Below are 21016 nucleotides of genomic sequence, written 5' to 3' on the forward strand. Positions count from 1 at the left end.
TCTCTCTTTCTCCCTCCCTTCCCTCCCTAAAAATAAAATAAATAAAATCTTTAAAAAAATATTGAAGTGAAAGATGAGACAAACTTAAATGTTTTGAAAAGTCTATTGTACTAGAAAACTACAAATACAGATAAATATAGATATGTATATGTAAGTTACATATACATATGGTGATACGTATATGTAATTTAGTGAACATTTACATATGTTGCTTGCTATCTGCCAGCCACTGCTCTAAGCAGCTTTCACACTGTAATCTATTTCATTCTTGCAGCAATCCTTTCAGGTGAGTATTATTATTATTCAAATAATAATACAAATAAGGAAGCCAAGCCACACAGCTAAGTTAAGTGGCAAAGCCAGATTTCAAACCCAGTCAAACTCCAGAAGTGGGGTGATTAAGAACTGAATTATAATGATTACTTCTTAAGCCTTATCAGCTTGTTAATTTATCTTTGAATCATTTTGATATCAAAGTTTAAACAAATTTATATCTCAGTTAAAGAATTTCATTATGACATCCTTTCATACATAGTACATATAACAATTGTAACATGAAGGGTTTTTCATTTATATGTAACCATGTATTCCTGAAAAAATACCCAACATGTGAGAACACCAGCATAGCTTTTATGAATTTGCAGTACACAGAAGAGGCTAAGTATTTACAGAAACGATTGATTAATGGAGTACTCCTCGAGATATGACAATCACGGAATTAAAGGATTTCATAATGAAAAACTCCACATGGCACAGGGACTACATTGGTCAATATTCTCCCTCAAACTCATATACAATTCAACAGATAAACCTTGTCAGTCCTACAACCTGAGTCACTATCTGATCCATCCTCCTTCTTTCCAAAGCTGGTGTAATGACCAACTGTTAAGGCCCCCAGCATTTCATGCGTCCCTCCAGCCTCAGACGCCTCCAGCACACTCCAGTGCCAGTGCAGGGGCTTGGCTGGCTGGGGGAGGCTCCGTGGTGGGGACCCCCATGCATTAAGCTTCATTAGCCTCTCATGTCACCAGAAATAGACATAAAACCTATTTTCTAAACAAAAAGATGTTCACTATTCAAACACAGCTTTAAGACAAATGCCTTATCCCCCACTTCTAATCAAGTGGCCATCCCGGTCTTCTTATAGAAACATCTGGAACCAGCACTGACCTTCCACCACACTAAATCAATAATCATAAAATGCAAATCAAGTCATGTCATTCCCCCTTTATCTCCTGCCCAAGATTTAAATTCCTTTAAACATCAGATAAGATGTTTCCTCATGTGGCTACCTTTCTTCCTCACCTCTACTACTTGCCTCACCCAGACAAGCAAGCCATATAAAATAGTCTCATTTCTCTAAACATACCTTGCTTTTTCAAGCCTTGATATTTTGCCCATGCTACTCCATACGTTAGAACTGTCCTTCCCCTTCTTTGGACCCTTTGCTAACTGCTGCTCACAGACTGAGTTCAGCTCAAACATTATATCCTTAACGAGGCCCTCCTTAAACTTCAGAGAACTTCTCTACCTTCCAAAATTTCTTGCCCTAAGGAAAGAGCTAGGACCATCCTCATTTGGTTTCCCCTAACATCCCAGGCATAAATGCTTTTGGCCTAGTCTTAGCGCCATGTGGTTCGACAGTCCTCACACACTCCACGTCCATCCTGTACCAGCTAAAGCAATCACCTGGGTCTCGTTCATCACTGCATCCTCACTGCTTCACACAATGTCTGGCACTCACAGTTAATATTCAATGAATGTTTAATGAGTTGGAATTAAATTCTCTATACAAAATAGTAATAGATATATGTACATTAATAGAAAACATAAATAATATTGACAATAAAGTTCACAGAAAATATCTGACCATTGTGATTTTCATAAGAAAGTATTAAACTTATACAAGCACATAATGAAATTTTGGACTTCCATGCATAAAATCACATTTCTTAAAAGAGTGTTGGTTCTAATTTAAGAACCAGTTGACATATACTATATTAGTTCTGTTGATTTGGTAATTGTTAAGTAGAACATTTTTTCTTTTTAACTATAATAAGTAACTTTATTATACTAAAGTTGTTCTTTTTCATTTTTTCTTTCCTAAAGGAATGGCCACATGTGAAATTAAAAGGATGTCATTATCCTTTAACAAGATGAATGTCTTATTTTGTGTAATTTGGAGCAGTTTCTTATCAAGACTGCCAGCCTCTTATGAACAACATTATGATTTTCAGATGTGTAGTGTGCATTAAAGAACAAGAAGATATCGTGAAATATTAGTGACAATTATATTCTGAGCTAGGGAACTGCACAATGTTTCCAAGGGTTGTAAGGATTGTGGAAATGAATGTTACTCAAAGTAGAGTGGTGATTTATAACCAATTTCCGTCTTCAAATTAGGGCCCAAGTAAAAGAAAACGAAATTTGGCAAAGCATTATGGTTGTATCATTTCCTGCAGCAGAAACACCCACAGGGACCAGTGCCCTCACTAGGTACAGTACAAGAAGCAGCAACCTGAGGGAAGCCCACAGGCTCGCAGGGACACTGGCTGGCTCTTTGTCATCAAATGCAGCAGGTTGAATGCAGACATCACTGTGATATCTTCCCCAACAAAACGAGAGGCAAAGAACAGGGGCAAGAGCTGAATAGGAGAAAAAAAGAAAAAAGTTAACACATCACAAATGTGAAGCACATTCATGGCACAATTCATGGTTACAGTTTTATCTGGAAATGAACACACATACACAGTGCTAATAAATTTCAAGTGCCTATTTTTCAGATGGTGAGCTTACTTTCAACCCAGGATTATTTATATTTTATGAATAAAATAGACACACTATAATAGTGTAAACTGTGAACCCATTTTGCATGCAGTTCAGAAAAGAGATGAACTTTTGAAACAGTTGAAAGGAATTAGCATTTACTAAGTGCATACCATGTGACAGGAGCTGTCTGGGGCCTAATAAACACATTGTATCATTTCACTCTTGCAATAAACCTAGGGGGTAGGTTTTATCCCCCAATAAATATGTGAGGAAATCGAGGCTCAAAGGTCCAAGGGCACAAAGCAAATAACAAATGAAAAAGGATTAGAAAACCCTGTTATATCTACTGCAAAGCCATGTTCTTTCCTTACACCACACTGCTTTCTTCCAGCAATTTTTGCAAATCGCCCTCCCTGGAGAAGACTGTAAAATATTGTAAGATTAAGAGATTTCTTTTATTAGAGTTTCATTTTTTGTTAATAGAGAGCCAAATAACCTAGGGACAACTAGAAGACTTCACTTTAGAAACAGTGTTAAGTTTGAACAAAGCATAGTGAATACAAATTTTTCATTTGATTTCATAGCTTGTAATTTCTAGGTCTATTCCATGAATAATATTCACAACTTAGTCTTAAAAGTGGTGAAAATATTTTTTAAAGTTTTTCAAAATGAGTCATGTAAAAGAATCTCAAAACTGTGTGACAAAACTTTAGAAAAAAAGTGCAGTTAGTGTTTAAAGTTTTGTACAATCTTTCAGTTAGTAAAGATTAACTTCAAGTGAAGATGGAAAATAATAGATTAATATTAACTTCTAATATTTTATTTAAAACTGGCATTGCAAGTGACCTTAACCACTAAATTTCAAAAATGGATATAAAATTAATGTCTACTTCATTTCCTGACCCTTATCCCCCCAAAATAAAAGCCTGTTCCTGGTCTCTTCTGACCTCCTTGAAGAACAAACACATAATAAACAGTAATATATTTTACCAAATCACTCTGGAGTATATCTGACAAAAATCTGCTTGTATTAACATGCCTGAACTCTGACTTCTCCAAACTAAGCTCACTACAAAACTAAAACATTTCTGTGTGACTAACTGGAGACAAAAGAGAAGAAGAGGAAAGGTAAGTATTACAATGCACAGCCTGAAAGAACCATTAAATGTAAATAAACATGCCATTTTCACGAGTGATTGCAGAGCAGGGAAAAGAGAGCATTCCTTTGGAGCAGACTACTGACTAATAAAAGATCAAAGGTCTATACCTCACAACACTATAAGTAAAAATGTATTTTTTCCTTGCAACCTTCTTTGCAAGGAATAAAGTGTGCACGGTAAATGTAATTACTTAGCAAAGCTGCAGCCTCATTGTGCTCCTGCAGCTGATCATAAAACGTCTTCCTATTCTGTTTCATCAACTGCTGTACCAGGCAGCCTGCACGCCTACCGATGGCTGCAGCCATCTGGCTTGTGTCAAAGCCAGAGCACAGGAAGAGAGGGAGTGATGTCACTCTGCAGGTCAGGCAAAGAACAAAGATTCATTCTACAATTAAAAGCTGAGGGCCTCAAATACCACCGGGGGCCCTCCAGCATGATATGACTAAATGATTTAAGGTTCAAATGCTGTTGCATTTATTTTTACCCAAATAGCCAGGGCTCCATCTAGTGGCAAATTAGTTTTGCCCAGTTTTCTTCAAAAACAAGCCCAGATAGTGCTGCATTAGCACCAATGAAGTAGAATAACAAAGTGATCAACAACTTTTAGAACAGCATAGTCTTTTTACACTGAAGAGTACGAAAAGCTTGATTTGTCACAATGTTTTCCATTTTCAAATCTTACAAAGCATGCATTTCATAGGTTAGGATTTGATATGACCCAAACTATTTTAATGCTTTAACTTTAAATATAGTGAAAAAGCAGCTATTTCTGCAAAATGCATGCAAAGTGACATTACTTACACACTGTTCTAAAAATATGTAGCTGAGATGTAAAGAATGGATACTGCACTTGGGTACCTTAGTAAAATCCAACTCAAAATCTTATACCTTCAAAGAACAAAAGAATCACAGTTAAAATGACTCTAACATGTGACACCAAAGCAACTTATCTCTACAACAGAAAAAGAAATCTTTTTATGCTTAAATGATTTAACAAAATTAATTTTTGTAGTGTTTTGCACTTAACTTACGTTTGCAGTAAATGAAGTGAAACATTTTGGCAAACTGATCTAAAAGACAGAATGTATCTGCATAAAAGAAGGGTTATTGTAATGGATGTGTGAGAGCTACAGGGTCAGATGACCTGGGTTTGAATCCTGGCCCTGACCCTAACTAGTTGTTATTACCTTGGGCAGGTAACTTACTCTATCAATGACTCAGTCCCCTCAACTCTAAAATAATTGGTAAAAAGGACTTGAAACACTCTTGGTACATAGTATAAGCTCAGCAAATGTTAGCTATTATAATTGTTAAGTATATAAATATTGACTATATTTTTAAATTAAAGAATTAAAATTTTCTATCAGTCTACTTATACCCAATCCTATTTAGAATTAGGAGACCATTCTCCAAAGACAGAATCCTATTTAGGCCAGAAAACTACTCTTTGACAGGTTTCCACAGTAAATCATCCTAATAAAAACAGTAGGATAGAGATATCCTAACAATAACAGTTGATGAAGCCCTCAGCATATGGCAGGCACTATTCTAAGCCCTTCATATTTATTAGCTATTTTAACCTTCATGGCCTTATAAGATACATATTGTCATTTTCTCAGTTTCAGATGAAGAGAGATACAGGAAGGTTAAGTCATTTGCCTAACATCTTACAGCTAGTAAGGAGGAGGTCCCTTAAATAATTGGACTGAGTGCTTTAATAGATTTGAACCCAGGCCATCTAGCTCTTGGGCAAGTGCTCTTGACCACTACACAAAAGCCTGAAGTTGTACCAACCCACTCTAGGTAATCTGCTTCTGCTTACCTACTATATGATGTGGCTGATGTAAGTGCTCAATTAATTCAAGAAGAGTATTTAAAGATTCTCTTCCTTAGCACTGAGTATAAAACGTAGGGAGATAAGTAAAAAGTTTGAGACATATTCAGATTTCTAAATTTGAACTTTTTGTTTCCACCAGACTGTAACTTCCCTTTCTCTTTCACCTTCAAAATTGTTCTCCAAACTCCTTAAATACACTTTTATGATATCTCCTAAAGGCTCCACTTAAATCTACCAAAGCCCGAATATGTTGATGATATGGACTTTTGAGGGCCAAACTGACAGTTCTCCCCTGCTCCACAAAAAAAAAATTCAAGTTTCAATTTGTTAGCTTTCTTCCCACTGCTTTCCCTGAGCTGCCTGGGTGAGAACAGAAGTCAGAAATTACCCTAGTCTAAGAAGGGTCCAAAGAAGCTCATGCTCCTGAGTGGTGACAGTGTTTGGTGAAAGAATTAGCATTGAACACCATATAGAAATCAGTACTAACCAAGGGCCACCCAGAACATCTCTAATTCTCCCAGTTTATCTTTAACTTCCTCACTTTTGTACAGATAATCAACATTCTTTTTTGTCAGATACATGGCTTGTGCATCTTTATAATTTCCCAGAATATCTAGCACATCATTTTGAAAATATGTGGTGTTAAAAAGCACTGGTTGAACAATCTTAATAAGCATTATCACACTATGTGTTCAGAACAGAATTAGATTAAACGATTGTCTATAATTCTGTTTAAAAGTTTTTTTAATATTTTATTATGCTATTACAGTTGTTCCATTTCCCCCCTTCACTCCCCTCCACCCTGTACACCCTCTCCCACCCACTCCCCCCCCCTTTAGTTCATGTCCATGTGTCATAAGTTCTACAGCTTCTACATTTCTCACACTATTCTTACCCTCCCCCTGTCTATTTCCTACCTACAATCTATGCTACTTATTCTCTGTACCTTTTCCCCCTCTCTCCTCCTCCTACTCCCCTATTCCTAACCCTCCATGTGATCTCCATTTCTGTGGTTCTGTTCCTGTTCTAGTTGTTTGCTTAGTTTCTTTTGGTTTTGCTTTAGGTGTGGTTGTTAATAATTGTGAGTTTGCTGTCCTTTTTACTATACATGTTTTTTTTATCTTCTTTTCTTAGATAAGTCCTTTTAACATTTCATAAAATAAGGGCTTGGTGATGATGAACTCATTTAACTTGACCTTATCTAAGAAGTACTTTATCTGCCCTTCCATTCTAAATGAAAGCTTTGCTGGATGGAGTAATCTGGGATATAGGTCCTTGTCTTTCATGACTTAGAATATTTCTTTCCAGCCCCTTCTTGCCTGTAAGGTCTCTTTTGAGAAATCAGCTGACAGTCTGATGGGAATTCCTTTGTAGGTTACTGTCCCCTTATCTCTTGCTGCTTCTAGGATTCTCTCCTTCATTTTTATCTTGGCTAATGTAATTATGATGTGCCTTGTGTGTTCCTCCTTGGGTCCAACTTCTCTGGGACTCTCTGAGCTTCCTGGACTTCATGGAAATCTATTTCCTTTGCCAGAATGGGGAAGTTCTCCTTTATCATTTGTTCCAATACGTTTTCAATCTGTTGCTCTACCTCTTCCCCTTCTGGTACCCCTATAATTCGGATGTTGGAACGTTTAAAGATATCCTAGAGGTTCCTAAGCTTCTCCTCATTTTTTTGAATTCTCATTTCTCCATTCTTTCCTGTTTGGTTGTTTCTTTCTTCCTTCTGGTCCACTCTACTGTTTTGAGTCCCAGTTTCCTTCCCATCACTATTGGTTCCCTATGCATTTTCCTTCATTTCTTTTATGGTAACCTGCATTTGTTCATTTAATTTGTGACCAAAATCAACCAATTCTGTGAACTTCCTGATCACCAGTGTTTTGAACTGTGCACCTGATAGGTTAGCTATCTCTTAGTCACTCAAAAGGATGAGTTCTGGGGCACTGATTTGTTCTTCTGTTTGAGCCATCTCTCTCTCTCTCTCTCTCTCTTTTTTTTTTCTTTTTTTTTGGTCTGGTTGCTCCTGTTAAGGTGAGGGGTGGAGCCTTAGGTGTTCACCAGGGCTGGGGACCCCAGTCGCTAGATTGTGACGTTGTAGGTGGGGGTGGGATCGAAAGGGAACAATGACAGTAGCCCCGTACTCCTTGGGACCTCAGTCCCTTCCCTGGGATCCTCGGTTGCGCACTCTGCCCTGCTCCACAATCGCCACCTCACTGGGTCTGCCAGCTGCTGCTTGCGTACTCAGGGTCCACCCGCTGCCATCTTGTGCACCCCAAATGCCTTATGAGCTCCCGGTTGCCTTATGAGCCCTGTTCTCCCCGAGGCACTGTGACCCGCGCCCGGCTGTTTGTCTCCACCCCTCCTACCGGTCTGGATGAATGGGTCTACTTCAACTTCTTGGCTGTCCGACTTCCATTCAGATAAATTTTCTATCAGTTCTGGGTGTTATTCTGCCTCTAAGTTGTTGTTGTTCCAATCTTGGTTGTGTGTGGAGGTATGGTGCATCCACCTATGCCTCCATCTTGCCAGAAGTCTCCTGTTTAAAAGTTTTTAATCATTCCCCATTACAGAGTTTCCCAAACCATGTCCTAAGAAACAAGAAATGCTCTTTCAAACACATTTTATATTCAAATAATTGTGGAAATACTACCCATTGTAAAGGTTTTGAGCGGCTTTGCAGTAAATATACCTGCCTTAGTCTCAGCTGGTGCCTCTCAGATAGTTTTAACCATCCAAAGCCCCTGTCTTGCCACTTCCAGTCAAGATGGAAGTGTAGGTAAACACACTTTGCCTCCTTGCGCAACTACAGAAAAAATTACTAGACCTCAGAACAAATAACACCCAGAATCATCACAAAATCCAGCTGTGCAGAAGTCCAACAACCAAGGATTTAAAGAAGCCACATTCATCCAGTCCGGTAGGATGGGCAGAGATGTGGAAGACAGGCAGAGAGGCATGGAGCCAAGGTGTGGTATGGACAGGCGGCCTTGGTGCAATGGCCCAGGTGGCCCCACACCCATGTGTGGTAGATAAAAATTGGGAGGGATATCTTGGGAGCCAGTGATCCCAGCCCCAGGCCAGACTGCACAGCCCAGGGTTCCAGTACCAGGAAGATAAATCCACCTAAGTTCTGGCTGTAAAAACCAGTGGAGGTTGGGGCAGTGGAAGAAACTGCTGAATTTTCAGAAGAGCCTGCTTAAAGAACCCTCACGGACTTAGAACATTACGCAGACCCACACGCTCTGGGATTCAGCACCAGGGCAACAGCTGGAAGGGTGCCAGTCACATATGGAGACTAAGTAAAACAACAGGAAACAGGACAAATTCTGGGGAACCTGCCAGAAGCCAGGCAACGGTATTGTCCCCTCTCCAAGCCCTTGCTCCACACAGCCACAAAGCGGTGAAGTGGGTTGCCCCACCCTGGTGATTACCTAAGGCTCCACCCACACAGGTTACAGGTGCATTTTCCACAATAGGCCATGCTACTAAAACAGGAAGTCAAAGCATCTCTACTTAATACACAGAAACAAACACAAGGAGGCTGCCAAATTGAGGAGACAAAGAAACATCACCCAAATAAAAGAATAGAACAAACCCCTAGAAAAATGACTAAACAAAAAGGAGATAACCAACCTATCAGCTGCAGAATTCAAAACCCTGATGATCAGAATGCTGAAAGAACTCACTAAGTATGGCAACGACATAAAAAAAAAAGATACAGGAAGAAATGAAGGTTACGCTAAGTGAAATAAAGAAAAATCTGCAGAAAACCAGCAGTGGAGTGGATGAAGCTGAGAATCAAACTGACCATTTGGAACCCAAGGAAGAAATAAGGATTCCACCAAAACAGCAAGAAGAAAAAGAATTAAAAAAAATAAGGATAGTATAAGGAGCCTCTGGGACATCTCCAAATGTACCAACATTTTAATCTTAGGAATGCCAGAAGGAGAAGAGGAAAACCAAGAAATTGAAAACTTACTTGAAAAAATGATGAAAGAAAACTTCACCCTAATTCGGTGAAGGAAATAGACATACAAGTCCAGAAAATGCAGAGAATCCCAAACAAGTTGGACCCAAAGAGGACCACACCAAGACACACCATAATTAAAGTGCCAAAGGTTAAAAGTAAAGAAAGAATCTTAAAAGTAGCAAGAGAAAAGCAGAGTTACCTACAAAGGGGTTCCCGTAAGACTATCAGCTAATTTCTCAAAAGAAACTTTTCAGGCAAGAAGGAACTGACAAGAAGTATTCAAAGTGATGAAAGGCAAGGACCTACAGCCTAGATTACTCTGTCCAGCAAAGCTATGATTTAGAATGGAAGGGCAAATAAAGTGCTTCCCAGATAAGATCAAGTTAAAGGAGTTCATCATCACCAAGCCATTATTACATGAAATGTTAAAGACAATTATCTAAGAAAAAAGTCAAAACTATCAACATTAAAATGTCAAAAATTCACAACTATCAACAACTGAATCTAAAAGAAACAAACTAAGCAAACAAGCAGAACAGGACAGAATCATAGATGTGGAGATCATTTGGAGGCTGATCAGCTGGAAGGGGGAAGAAGGAGAATGGGGAAAAAGGTACAGGAAATAAGAAGCATAAATAGTAGGTACAAAATAGAGAGGGGGATGTTAAGAATAGTATAGGAAAAGGAGAAGCTGAAGAACTTATATGTATGACCCATGGGCATGAACTAAGGAGGGGGCCAGTATTGCTGGAATAAATGGGGGCTGTTGGGCGGAGGGGGTAAAAGGAGGATAATTTGGGACAACTGTAATAGTATAATCAATAAAATATGTATGTTTTAAAAAGTCCTTTTCTTTCCTATCACCATTCCATAGAATGCATTCTGGTAAACCCTTTGGATAATGTCCATATTCCTAAACAAAGCAGTTGAAGTTCTAAATCTTGCTGCTGCTGCCTTCCTTTTTAGCCTTTCTCTTACCATAACTACATCCCACCCCTTGCCACCCTCCTGCCATACCAACATACTCGTAATTTCCCCCAATTAGGTCCCCCGTTTCCTATTTGATTTCCATGTCTTTCTTTATCCCACAGTCTTACTCTCTTTGTCACCATTCCAACCTCCCACCATTCTTAGCCTCTGTAATATGGTCCCTACTGAGGTACCAAGCATGCTATTATATCCCCTGTAACAACTTTCAGAGCACTGACATTTGCTTTTATCTGTCTCCCTCTTCTAGATTATATTTGCTTGTATCTCTGTATTTCTCTTCTAGATTATAAATGTCGTTAAGTGCAGAGATGGTGTCTTTTTCATCTTCGTATCCCAGTACCTGGCATTGAGTGGAAAAAAAAAAGACTATGTAAATGACTGATTCTATAGAATTGATTGTTCAGGGTCATCATTTGCCACTCTGTTCTCTCTACCATCTGAACTGTTAATGGTGCTTAAAGGTAATTATCTGAATTGAAACCAGTTGGTTACTTCGTAGAAACAGTAGGTGCCTATGAAGGTGGGAGGTTGAAGATGCAATCTGACTTGAGATCCAAAGTTATTTCAAATGTCCAATTTTGGTCAAAATTTATTACTTCTTCTCCATCATTTTTTTCTCTTCCAGAACTCATACATACAAAAACTTTACTAAAGTTAGTTAGTTTTTGGTTTAGGTCTATTTTTATTTCTTTTTACTTTTTTTCCTTGCAATTGAGTGATAAACTGTCAAAGAAAGATGGTGTAAACAAGGAATTCAAAGAACTCACAAGTTTGATAATTAGCTCCAGAATGTATACGCTGACTGTGCTAGTACATTTAAAGGGTCAAGCCTAAAAGTCAAATCTTTTTCCAATAAATGACAAAGTAGTGGGAAAAGTAGTATAGTAATAGTAGTAGTAAAATGTCCCCCCAAAACTACAAGGGTTGAAAGAGAGTTGGCAAAATAAAAACAAAAAGCCCCAAACACTAATTACACCATGATAGATAAAGAACATTCTTTTGAATAGAATATATTTACTGCTATGGGAAATTTTTTCATTGTTGCTATTTTTCTCATTTCATTATTAAAGGAGAAATTTCATCACAGGCCAGAATTTGGGAATGCTAATCTAATCGTTCACTACAAATTTCCATAAAAATATTTTTGTTTCTATCAGCACAATACCTGGCACTATTTATGCTTAACTAATATTTGTTGACTGAATTGATCAATGACTCATTTACTTATTGAAATCAATAGCCCATTAGCTAGAATTGGCTATTAGCTAGAATTGGGCATCCCTTTTATTAAGCAGAGATCTTTTTGTATTTGTTTTAAGAAAATACAGAACCCTGGCTCTTCAGAATCCTTAGTCAATCTTCCAAACCACTTTGAGAGAATAGCTACATATTCTTGGAATAGTGTGTAAGTAATGTCACTTTGCATGCATTTGCAGATAGAACTAAAGTATTAAAATAATTAGGATTACATCAAATACTAACATGAATGTATGCTTTGAAGGATTTGGAAATGGAGAACATTGTGATAAATCATGCTTTTTGTAGTCCTCAGTGTTCTAAAAGTTATTGCTCACTTCAGTTCCTCTACTTTATTGGTGCTAATATAGCACCATCAATCTGTGTTTGCTTTCAATTTCTTTTTATCCTCACCTGAGGACATTTTTTCATTACTTTTTAGAGACAGAGTAAGGGTGAGAGGGAGGGAGAGAGAGAAACATCGATGTGAGAGAAGCACTGACTGGCTGCCTCCCATATGTGCCCAGGGATCGTATGCACCCAGGCTGGGGACCAAACCTACAACCTAGGTATGTGTCCTGACCAGAAACTGAACCCACAACCCTTCATTTACAGGAGGAAGCTCCAACCGACTGAGCCACACCAGCGAGGGCTGGGTTTGCTTTTAAAGAAAACTGTCTTCAGATGCCAAAGTTTGAGAGTAAGTGGGTTTGTTTTTTTTTTTTTTTTAAGAAAACAACAAGGATGTATTTTAAAGTATTTCTTTAACAATGTAACCTTCAGCCCTGGCTGGTGTGGTTCAATGGATTGAGTGCTAGCCTGTGAACCAAAGAGTCACCAGTTCAACTCCCACTCAGGACACATGCCTGGGTTGGGGGCCAGGTCCCCAGTAGGGGACACTTGAGAGGCAACCACACACTGAAGTTTTTCTCCCTCTCCTTCTCCCTCCCTTCCTCTCTCTAAAAATAAATAAAACCTTAATTAAAAAAACAATGTCACCTTCATTTACTTGTTTTATGACATGTCTTCTGGAGCGGGAGAGAGAAGAGTGGAGTAGACCTAGCACCACAAATATGCAGCCTGGAGCATCTGTTCCTCAGTCTATAATCACGACCTGTGTATGACTATGTGAGCGTGCTGCTCGTGGGATGTCGTCAACTTGTGCATCTCAGTGACAAAAGAGTGGGGGAAACAATGAACTGAGTGAGTAAGGTAATGAAAATACCTCTTGTTTTGTAAATAACACAACAGATAGACTAACTAAAGGTCAGACAGCCATCTGGATAAAATGTTAGGCTAAGACCCCACTTGTCTACATGTTGCAGCACCTACATGTCCTTTATTATTCAGTTCACATAAAAAGTAAAAAAGGGGAAAAAGAATTGTACCTAATATTAACAATACAGAAGGTACACCTATATAATTAAAATAGAATTATGAACAAAAGTCCATTTTTTAATGCTAATAATAACTCTTTTAAATGCTGTTCTCGGGATTCTTGTTTGTAAAGGTTCTAGTCAAACACAGGGATTTATTCATTCTCATATTAATATTTTAAAACTTCTTTCACCATTATAAAACAAGTCCTTTTCTTCTAGCATGTACAATGATTTCATAGTTCATAGCTTCTACATTATATGTGTTCCATTTCTTAATATTTAAAAAGTGCCAACAAGAAAGCAAAACCCACATAAACAAATCATTTTTTAAAAGATTTTATTTATTTATTTTTAGAGAGAGGGGAAAGGAGGGAGAAAAAGAGGAAGTGATACATCAATGCATGGTTGCCTCTCTCACACCCTCTACTGGGGACCTGGCCCACAACCCAGGCATGTGCCCTGCCTAAGAAGTGAACCAGAGACCCTTTGATTTGCAGACAGGCACTCAATCTACTGAGCAACACTAGCCAGAGCTCACTTTTTATTACTATAAAAAATTCCTTCATAACTTTTCAAGGTTTTTTTTTTTCATTTTGTTGTATTTATATAGTACAGTTGGTTTTGCTTTTCTTGACTTAAAATTGAAACTTTCTCACTGACTAGTCACTTAGCCTTCATTTGCCACTTTTTATTCTCAGATTTGAAAGTTTCATCTGTAACTGCAGAGTTTATAGTAAATAGCTTCCTCACTAGATTGCTACAAGAGGAGCACCTGGCACACAGACACCTCTGAAATAATACTACTATTTCTCCCTTAAGTAACATTCCCTATTATTTGTTACTACTGTCACAGAACTCACAGAATTGAAACTCAATGCCTTAGAGACATTTTTATGGTAGATTTTCATTATTAAAAACATTCTTCACTTGACTTTTCTATGATACTACAAAGTATTATTTTCTTCCTCCTTTTCCAGAAATCGCTTCTGACTCTTTGATGCTTCCTTCTTATGTCCAAACTGTGAATATGCTCCAGAGCCAGTTCTCTGGTATTCTCCATATTTCTCACTATTTAATCTCTTTCTTACAGATCTCACCTATTCTCACAGCTTCAACCACCATTTCTTGACAGATAACTATAACATCTAGCTCTAACACTGAACCAAGCTTTAATGCTGCATTTAATGCTGTATCTTTAATATCTATTGGATAATAATAATATCAACTTGCATTTGCACACTATGTTCTAATTTACAAGGCACTTTCATATACATTGTCATAGTCTTATATACTTACGAGAAAGAATCTTTAGTCAGACTTAATATTGTTATTCAAATATTTTGCATGTGTACATCTTACTCTGATATTATCACTAATGATAATTAATTTTAAGCATCTGCACAAAGTGACCATGTATGTATATAACGTCATTTAATCCTCACATCAACCCTGAGCTAGGCATTAGTACTGTTTGCCCAATATTTCTGGCTCTCCGTTTTCCAAGTACATGGCAGGAATGCATTTCCCAGCCAGCCCACTGTGGTTGAGTGAGAGCGTGTCACCAGTTCTGGGCACTAAGTTGTGAACGAAGATGATAATGTGTGTCACTCCTAAGCCAGAGTACTTAAGATGCTGGTGTGAGATTCTCCAGGACTTCTTTTTCCACTCCAACAGTGTCCAGCAACATTCCGTAATTAGATGGGGGCTGCTCCATTAGCCATGATCCTAGCATAAGGAGACATGGAGCAGAGTTTCCATCTAACAAACAATAAACACGGATTATACGCAAGTGTTTTAAGCCAGTGGGATCTGGGGATTATGTGTTCTAGCAGAAACTAAAGTTCATAGAATAGCATGCTTGAGGTCTTTTGGCCCGTAGATGATGGAGCTGGAATTTGAACTAAAGTCTATTTTAATCTCTTCTACTACATCAAAAATTCCTCAAGGGCAGGAATTCTTGTGTCCCAGATTGCTGTCCTTGTTTGGGAAAACAACAGGGTCTTAAATGATGAGAACACCAATGCCAAAGACAATGAGACCACTTGGGAAAGCCCAGAGTCTCTCATTAGTCATCCTTTCTATTCCTAAATATTCCTAAGAGACTCCTACCTTGGACTGAAGATGTAGTTCTCCTGTCATATTCAGACACTAAAGGTTAGGAGAGAACTACTTTTAATCTCTTCTACTACATCAAAAATTCCTGAAGCTTACAAACTGACTGAGGCCCTTCAAGAACTAAGGTTCCACTCAGCTTTGTAAAACTGGCTGAGTCACGCCTGGTCACAATAAAATGACTGAACAGGAAGATCTCATTTCCTGAAGCAACTGAAAGCTCCCTGGAAACTAACCACGTTCACTGCATCTTTTCTTACTGATGGAGTCGGTCACTGCCCAGAAGCAGACCTTAGATATAAAGTGCCCTGCTTTTAATCAATGTTACAAAAAACCAGTCATTCATTATGTTGGTACAAAAAATGTGTACCATTTCCAGTGACCCAGAGATCATGACCCTGGACCAAGAAGAAGGAACTATAGTAATAGTTCACTTTTTTGATCTTCAAGTAAACAATGTTTTAGAAACAACCTATAGACAAAGATTTGGCTATGGTTTCAGAACAGAATGTAAACATTAGTAAGTTCATAATTTAAAACAAAAAAAAAATGTGCATAGCTAATACAATGTATAGAAGGCCTGAAGGAAAGTCAAAGGAAATGGTAAGAGTATCAGGACCCTTACCTTATAAAGTAGAGTTAGGAGATACTAACTAGAAAATTCTACTTGTCCTTTAGAATCTATTCTTCCTTCTTTGTCTTAGCAATAGGACCCTCTAAAATTTTAGCTGAACATCCAGCTACCTTTCTCAGCCTCCCTTGCTGTTTGGTGAACATTCTACAATAAGTTTGGTCAATGGAATATAAATTGATACAATGTGTGATCTTTCAGGTCACCTCCTTTAAAGACAGAGTCACTTGCTTTAAAGACTTCTTCCCCCTGGGAAACAGCAAGGCTACGACAGCACACTTGGGCCCTGGCGTGGAAGTTACTTGATGAGGAAGTCAGACTTAACAGATGATGAGGCAAAGCTATTTGCCAGTCCAACCTCGGGCTTTTCCCTATCTTGGGCTGTTATGGTAGAGACAAACTGCTTTACTCTACTTGGAATCTCTTGTCACAACAGCATGGCATGTAGCCTAGCAAAAGCTGATGAACAAATATATGATCTAATGTTAAAAAAAGTGAATGATACAGCAATTTAAAAATCAACAGAGCAGTAAACAATAGTAAACAGAAAAGAGAACCGAAATTCTTACTTTTTATAACTAGATATTATCTGAAATTGATGAATTCAAAAGTAGTACTATAATTCTATGGACTAAAATTAGGGAACTACCAGAAGCATGATTTTAAAATATGACTTCAAAGGAGTGAGACAGAGATGGGAAAAGTGAAGCTGGATGCTGCTGCTTCTCATCTTCAGTTCCCCTGTACCAAGAACCTTGTGCAGGTTTTCAATTAAAACAAAGTTTATATGTGCAAAAAAGATGCAGTGCCACAATGGACCATTTCATCTAAAGAAATGCTAACGCAGGCTGACTAAATCTTTTGCATTGAACTATAACTACAGTATCTATAGCATTAAAAATTATTTTAATGAGTTGAATGTAAGCCCTAAAAATATGTATACTTAAATGTTTCAAATATTTTAAATTAGAACTTTACCAACCTTCCAGGAATATAAAATTTTAGCACTGAAACTACAAATAAATAATTGCCTTTGTATCAGAATTTTAGCATCCCTTCTTTCCAAGTTTATTTTCTGTCACAGAAAGATAATTATGCAATAAAATTCTCATGATGGTATGCATTGTGGCTTGTATCTGACACAGCAGATAAAGGAGACATTTTATGACAATGGACTCCCTCTAGCCCACTGAAAGGCAAATGGCCTCTATCGACTGTCCTTTGATGCCACGTTGAACTTGGGAGGAAGGAAAAGCCCTGAACAAGGTCATAAAGTGAAAGAAATAAAATGTTTTGCAAAATATTCTTTCTACTTTGTTTTACAGTGGTTTTCTTTATTAATGTTAGGTGATTAAATCATGTTTTAAAGAGAACTTGGGTATTCCACATGTACTTCAAACTATTTATCATATCCAAACTGTTTGTTTCTTTCTACATCAATTTCTTATTTGTTCTTTATTCCTGGCCCCATTAAAAAGTACTCCCAACCACCCAACCACTAAACCTCAAGCCTGGGAGATCCCTTTAATCATTTTCTATTTTAACCATTCATAGCCAATCAACACTGAGAGCTGTCCATTTCATTTCCAAGATATTGCTCAAACACATCCTTTTCATCATCTCTCATCTAGAATATAGTAATAGCCTCTTACTTGTCTTCCTGCCTCTAACCTGACCCCCCACACACCCATCCTCCACACTGCAGTTGTAACCCTGCTTCACCTGCTTCCACAGCACACTAGCAACCACAAGGGAGATTCAGCCCATCTATGCTGGCATCAAGACCCATCAGGTTTGCTTCTTTTCCTACTTGTATAACATCAGCCCCCAACAGTCTCTGGTACATTATTTGCTTCATGAACTCTCTTGTTCTTTCCTTTACCTCTAGTACCTCACACATGGCCTAACCCTTAGTAAGCATTCAATATGCACTTGTTGAATAAATAAGTCAATATTCTGTTCTGATAGTAGCCAATTATTTATCATTTTCCACACACCATTTTTACCCTCACTATACCACCCATATACTCCATATTATATAACCTCTTCATTCTTAACCTTCAAGACCCAATTTAAATATCACCTCCTGTGGGAAACTTCTTCACAGCTAGTCCCCTCACACTTCACCCCATACCTTCCATTAGAAATAAGTCAGCTCTTCCTCTATACTACTTTCTACTTCAGTACCTCTATTATTATATCTACTACTGTATGTTAGAATTTTAGGTTTATATATTCCTCTTTTATAAACTCCTTGAGAGTATTCAGTGACATTCACCTGCATAATAAAGGATCAACATGTTTTCACAGAACTGAACTCAAATGTCACTCCCTGTTTCCCCCATCCCTGTGCATAATGTCCACTCCCACAGGACGAGAGTCCTGTAGTGCAGCTAGGCGTGCAATATACAGGAAAGAGTCAGAACTGGATTCAAATTCTAATTCCACTGCTTAACCAGCTGATAAATCTTAAGCTAATTAGCTACTTTCTCTGATAATCAGTTTCCTTGCCTGCATAATATAGATCCTAACACTTCATTAAGTTTGGGGAAAATTAAATGGGATAATGTTTTTGAAAGTAACCAGCAGACTCTTCAGCAAATTTACTTCTCTTACTGAGAAGAAAAAGCAGGAGGAGCTCTGAGATATCATGTAGAGATAGAGACAGAAAATGAGAGAAGGAGCGTGTGTGTGCATGTGTGTGTGGTAGAGAGTTTAGTTCAGTTCAGATTTGAACAGGGTAAGGATGAAGTGCCTGTCTAACACAGCAATTTTCAACTGGTATTCCACAGCACACTGGTGTGCCGCAAGAATTTTTAAAACACACAACACCTGACTGTTTACTCAGGGGGCACTAACCTCTTTTCCATTAGATTGTCAAATTAAAAAATGACAACAGCCAACACAACAATAGCTATCTGGTGTGAATGAATCAAAATTATACCTATTTTTTGATGGATTGGTAAAAAATATATTTTTGGTATGCCACAGAATTTTAGTAATTAGTTTATGTGTGCCATGGGATGAAAAAGGTTGAAAATCACTGGTCCAACAATAACTAAGATTAATTTAAGATTAATTTTTCTATTTCAGTAATTAGGTTTTAGTGACTGTCAATAAAATCATTATGTCTGACGAAAAAAAGGAACATTTCAAGTTTTGCAATGAACTGTTTCAATCACAGAGAGTGATCTAACCTCAGTGTGCATGAGGCAAATGTACTAAAAAAAAAAGAGAAATTTGACAAAGTAAACTTTCGGTCAATTCTAATTTGAACACCTCAAAAGAAGTTATAAAATTGTTGCCATTTGACTAAAACTGCCTATATCACTCACTCATTCAAAGATAAAACTAGTCTAGAACTTACAACTAACTTTGCAGCATGACCTTCAGAATTATCTACATTAGAGGTACTGAATTCCCAGTAGTCCCCTTCTGACTAACACTAATTTGTCATCTGAAAGTCAGTAAACTCCCCTGTTCCTTGGTTCTTCTTCCATACAGAATGCTAGCAACATTTTATATTCCATAATTAACTAGTATTTACATTCAGGTTATTCTAAAACCATTTCCTAGCCTCCTAATTATGCTTTCTTGGATTCCTCTTATCATTTAAATGTTGTTTTGCAAGGGAGGGTTAACATTTATGTAAGTCTGTGACCCCCTCAGCTAACCTCAGGAAATGTGCAGCCATACGCACACTCCCTGCACACAGTCACACAAAGCCAGCACTCAAGGACAGGCTCTAGCCAAAGGACATTTAATCAAAATATCCCTAAGAATGGTGAAGTTAAGGTTTAGAATTATGGTGGTAATCACAGAATGCAGTAGATGTTATTATATAATTATATGAAAAAGATTTTAAAATCTTTAAAAGAGAACACATCATATAAAAATAACAATTCAACAATAATCATGTGGCTCCACAGGCCCCCTTTAGTTAAGAAAGGCAGGGGGGAAATAAAAGAATCCAAAATCCCCTCCTGCAAAGAAGAGTCTAGCATTATTGCATTTTGTTTTTTATTTATTTTATTTTATTTTACTTTATTTTTTGAATTTAATAATTAGAAAAGTTCAGGATCAATGATAATTTTAAGCACTTTTTCCAGATCACAGGCCTAAAACACAACATCAACCTTTCATATCCCTGTAAAAGAAAAAAGCCAGTAAAACAGAAACCATATGGCCAAAGATTGAAAACCAAGGAGTAAAGATCATAAAAAGAGGATAAAACAAACAACAGGATGAAAAATATCATCAAACATATCCATGATAGCATAAAATATGATTTAAATGCACCTAATAAAAATTACTCTCATATAGAGCTACAAAACAAAGAAATAATGCAGAGGGGTCAAAAACCAGAAGCAGAGAGGAACAGAGACTACACACCTGAACACACACACATGTGCGCACACACACAAAGTTGGCAACGCAAAATAAATACCTTTTAAAAGAAAACCCAGTGAGAGTTCTCCCTCAATAAGAGTCCTAGCAGTTCCCATTGAAATGGTGACTAGAATATAAAAATACAGAAAAATCCCCATCAGCACTAGAAACTAAAATAGAAGAGAGGATGTATTGAAAAAAGGCCAACTCCCAACTCATCCCATGTGCCAACACTGCTCCTGCAAGTTAGTGAGAGAGATCCAGCCAATTCCTACTAGGATTCTAATTAGAAGCAGCCAAGGCCAGACAGCGTGCAAGTCACAAGTACGGGGAGCTTAGTAACTGGCACGGGATATAACGGGACCCAACAGGTAACTCTGGAAGTCACCCTCCAGGGGTTGCATGGCAATACTCATGCCCAGAGTACCAAAGATTTGGGAAGCACTGCCATGGATGACTTCTCAAAAAAACAGGCAAATCTGGAAAATACTAGGGGCACTCCCCTACAAATTCCAGATGTCACTCAGATCAGAAAAAGAAACA

At 37.8% G+C, this 21016-nt stretch overlaps 1 protein-coding gene across 2 annotated transcripts in view; it reads right to left on the reverse strand.

The window, feature by feature from the left end:
• Positions 1-21016, reverse strand: part of MSRB3 (methionine sulfoxide reductase B3) — a 168643-nt gene that overhangs the window by 129335 nt on the left and 18292 nt on the right. For both annotated transcript variants that reach the window (XM_028532201.2, XM_028532202.2), the window contains exon 2: positions 2519-2645. In XM_028532201.2, coding sequence (XP_028388002.1) covers positions 2519-2594 — 76 coding nt within the window. In that variant the 5' untranslated portion in view covers positions 2595-2645. The remainder of the gene's footprint in view (positions 1-2518; positions 2646-21016) is intronic.

Source organism: Phyllostomus discolor, chromosome 2 (assembly GCF_004126475.2).
Source record: "Phyllostomus discolor isolate MPI-MPIP mPhyDis1 chromosome 2, mPhyDis1.pri.v3, whole genome shotgun sequence".
Classification (NCBI taxonomy): Eukaryota; Metazoa; Chordata; class Mammalia; order Chiroptera; family Phyllostomidae; genus Phyllostomus; species Phyllostomus discolor.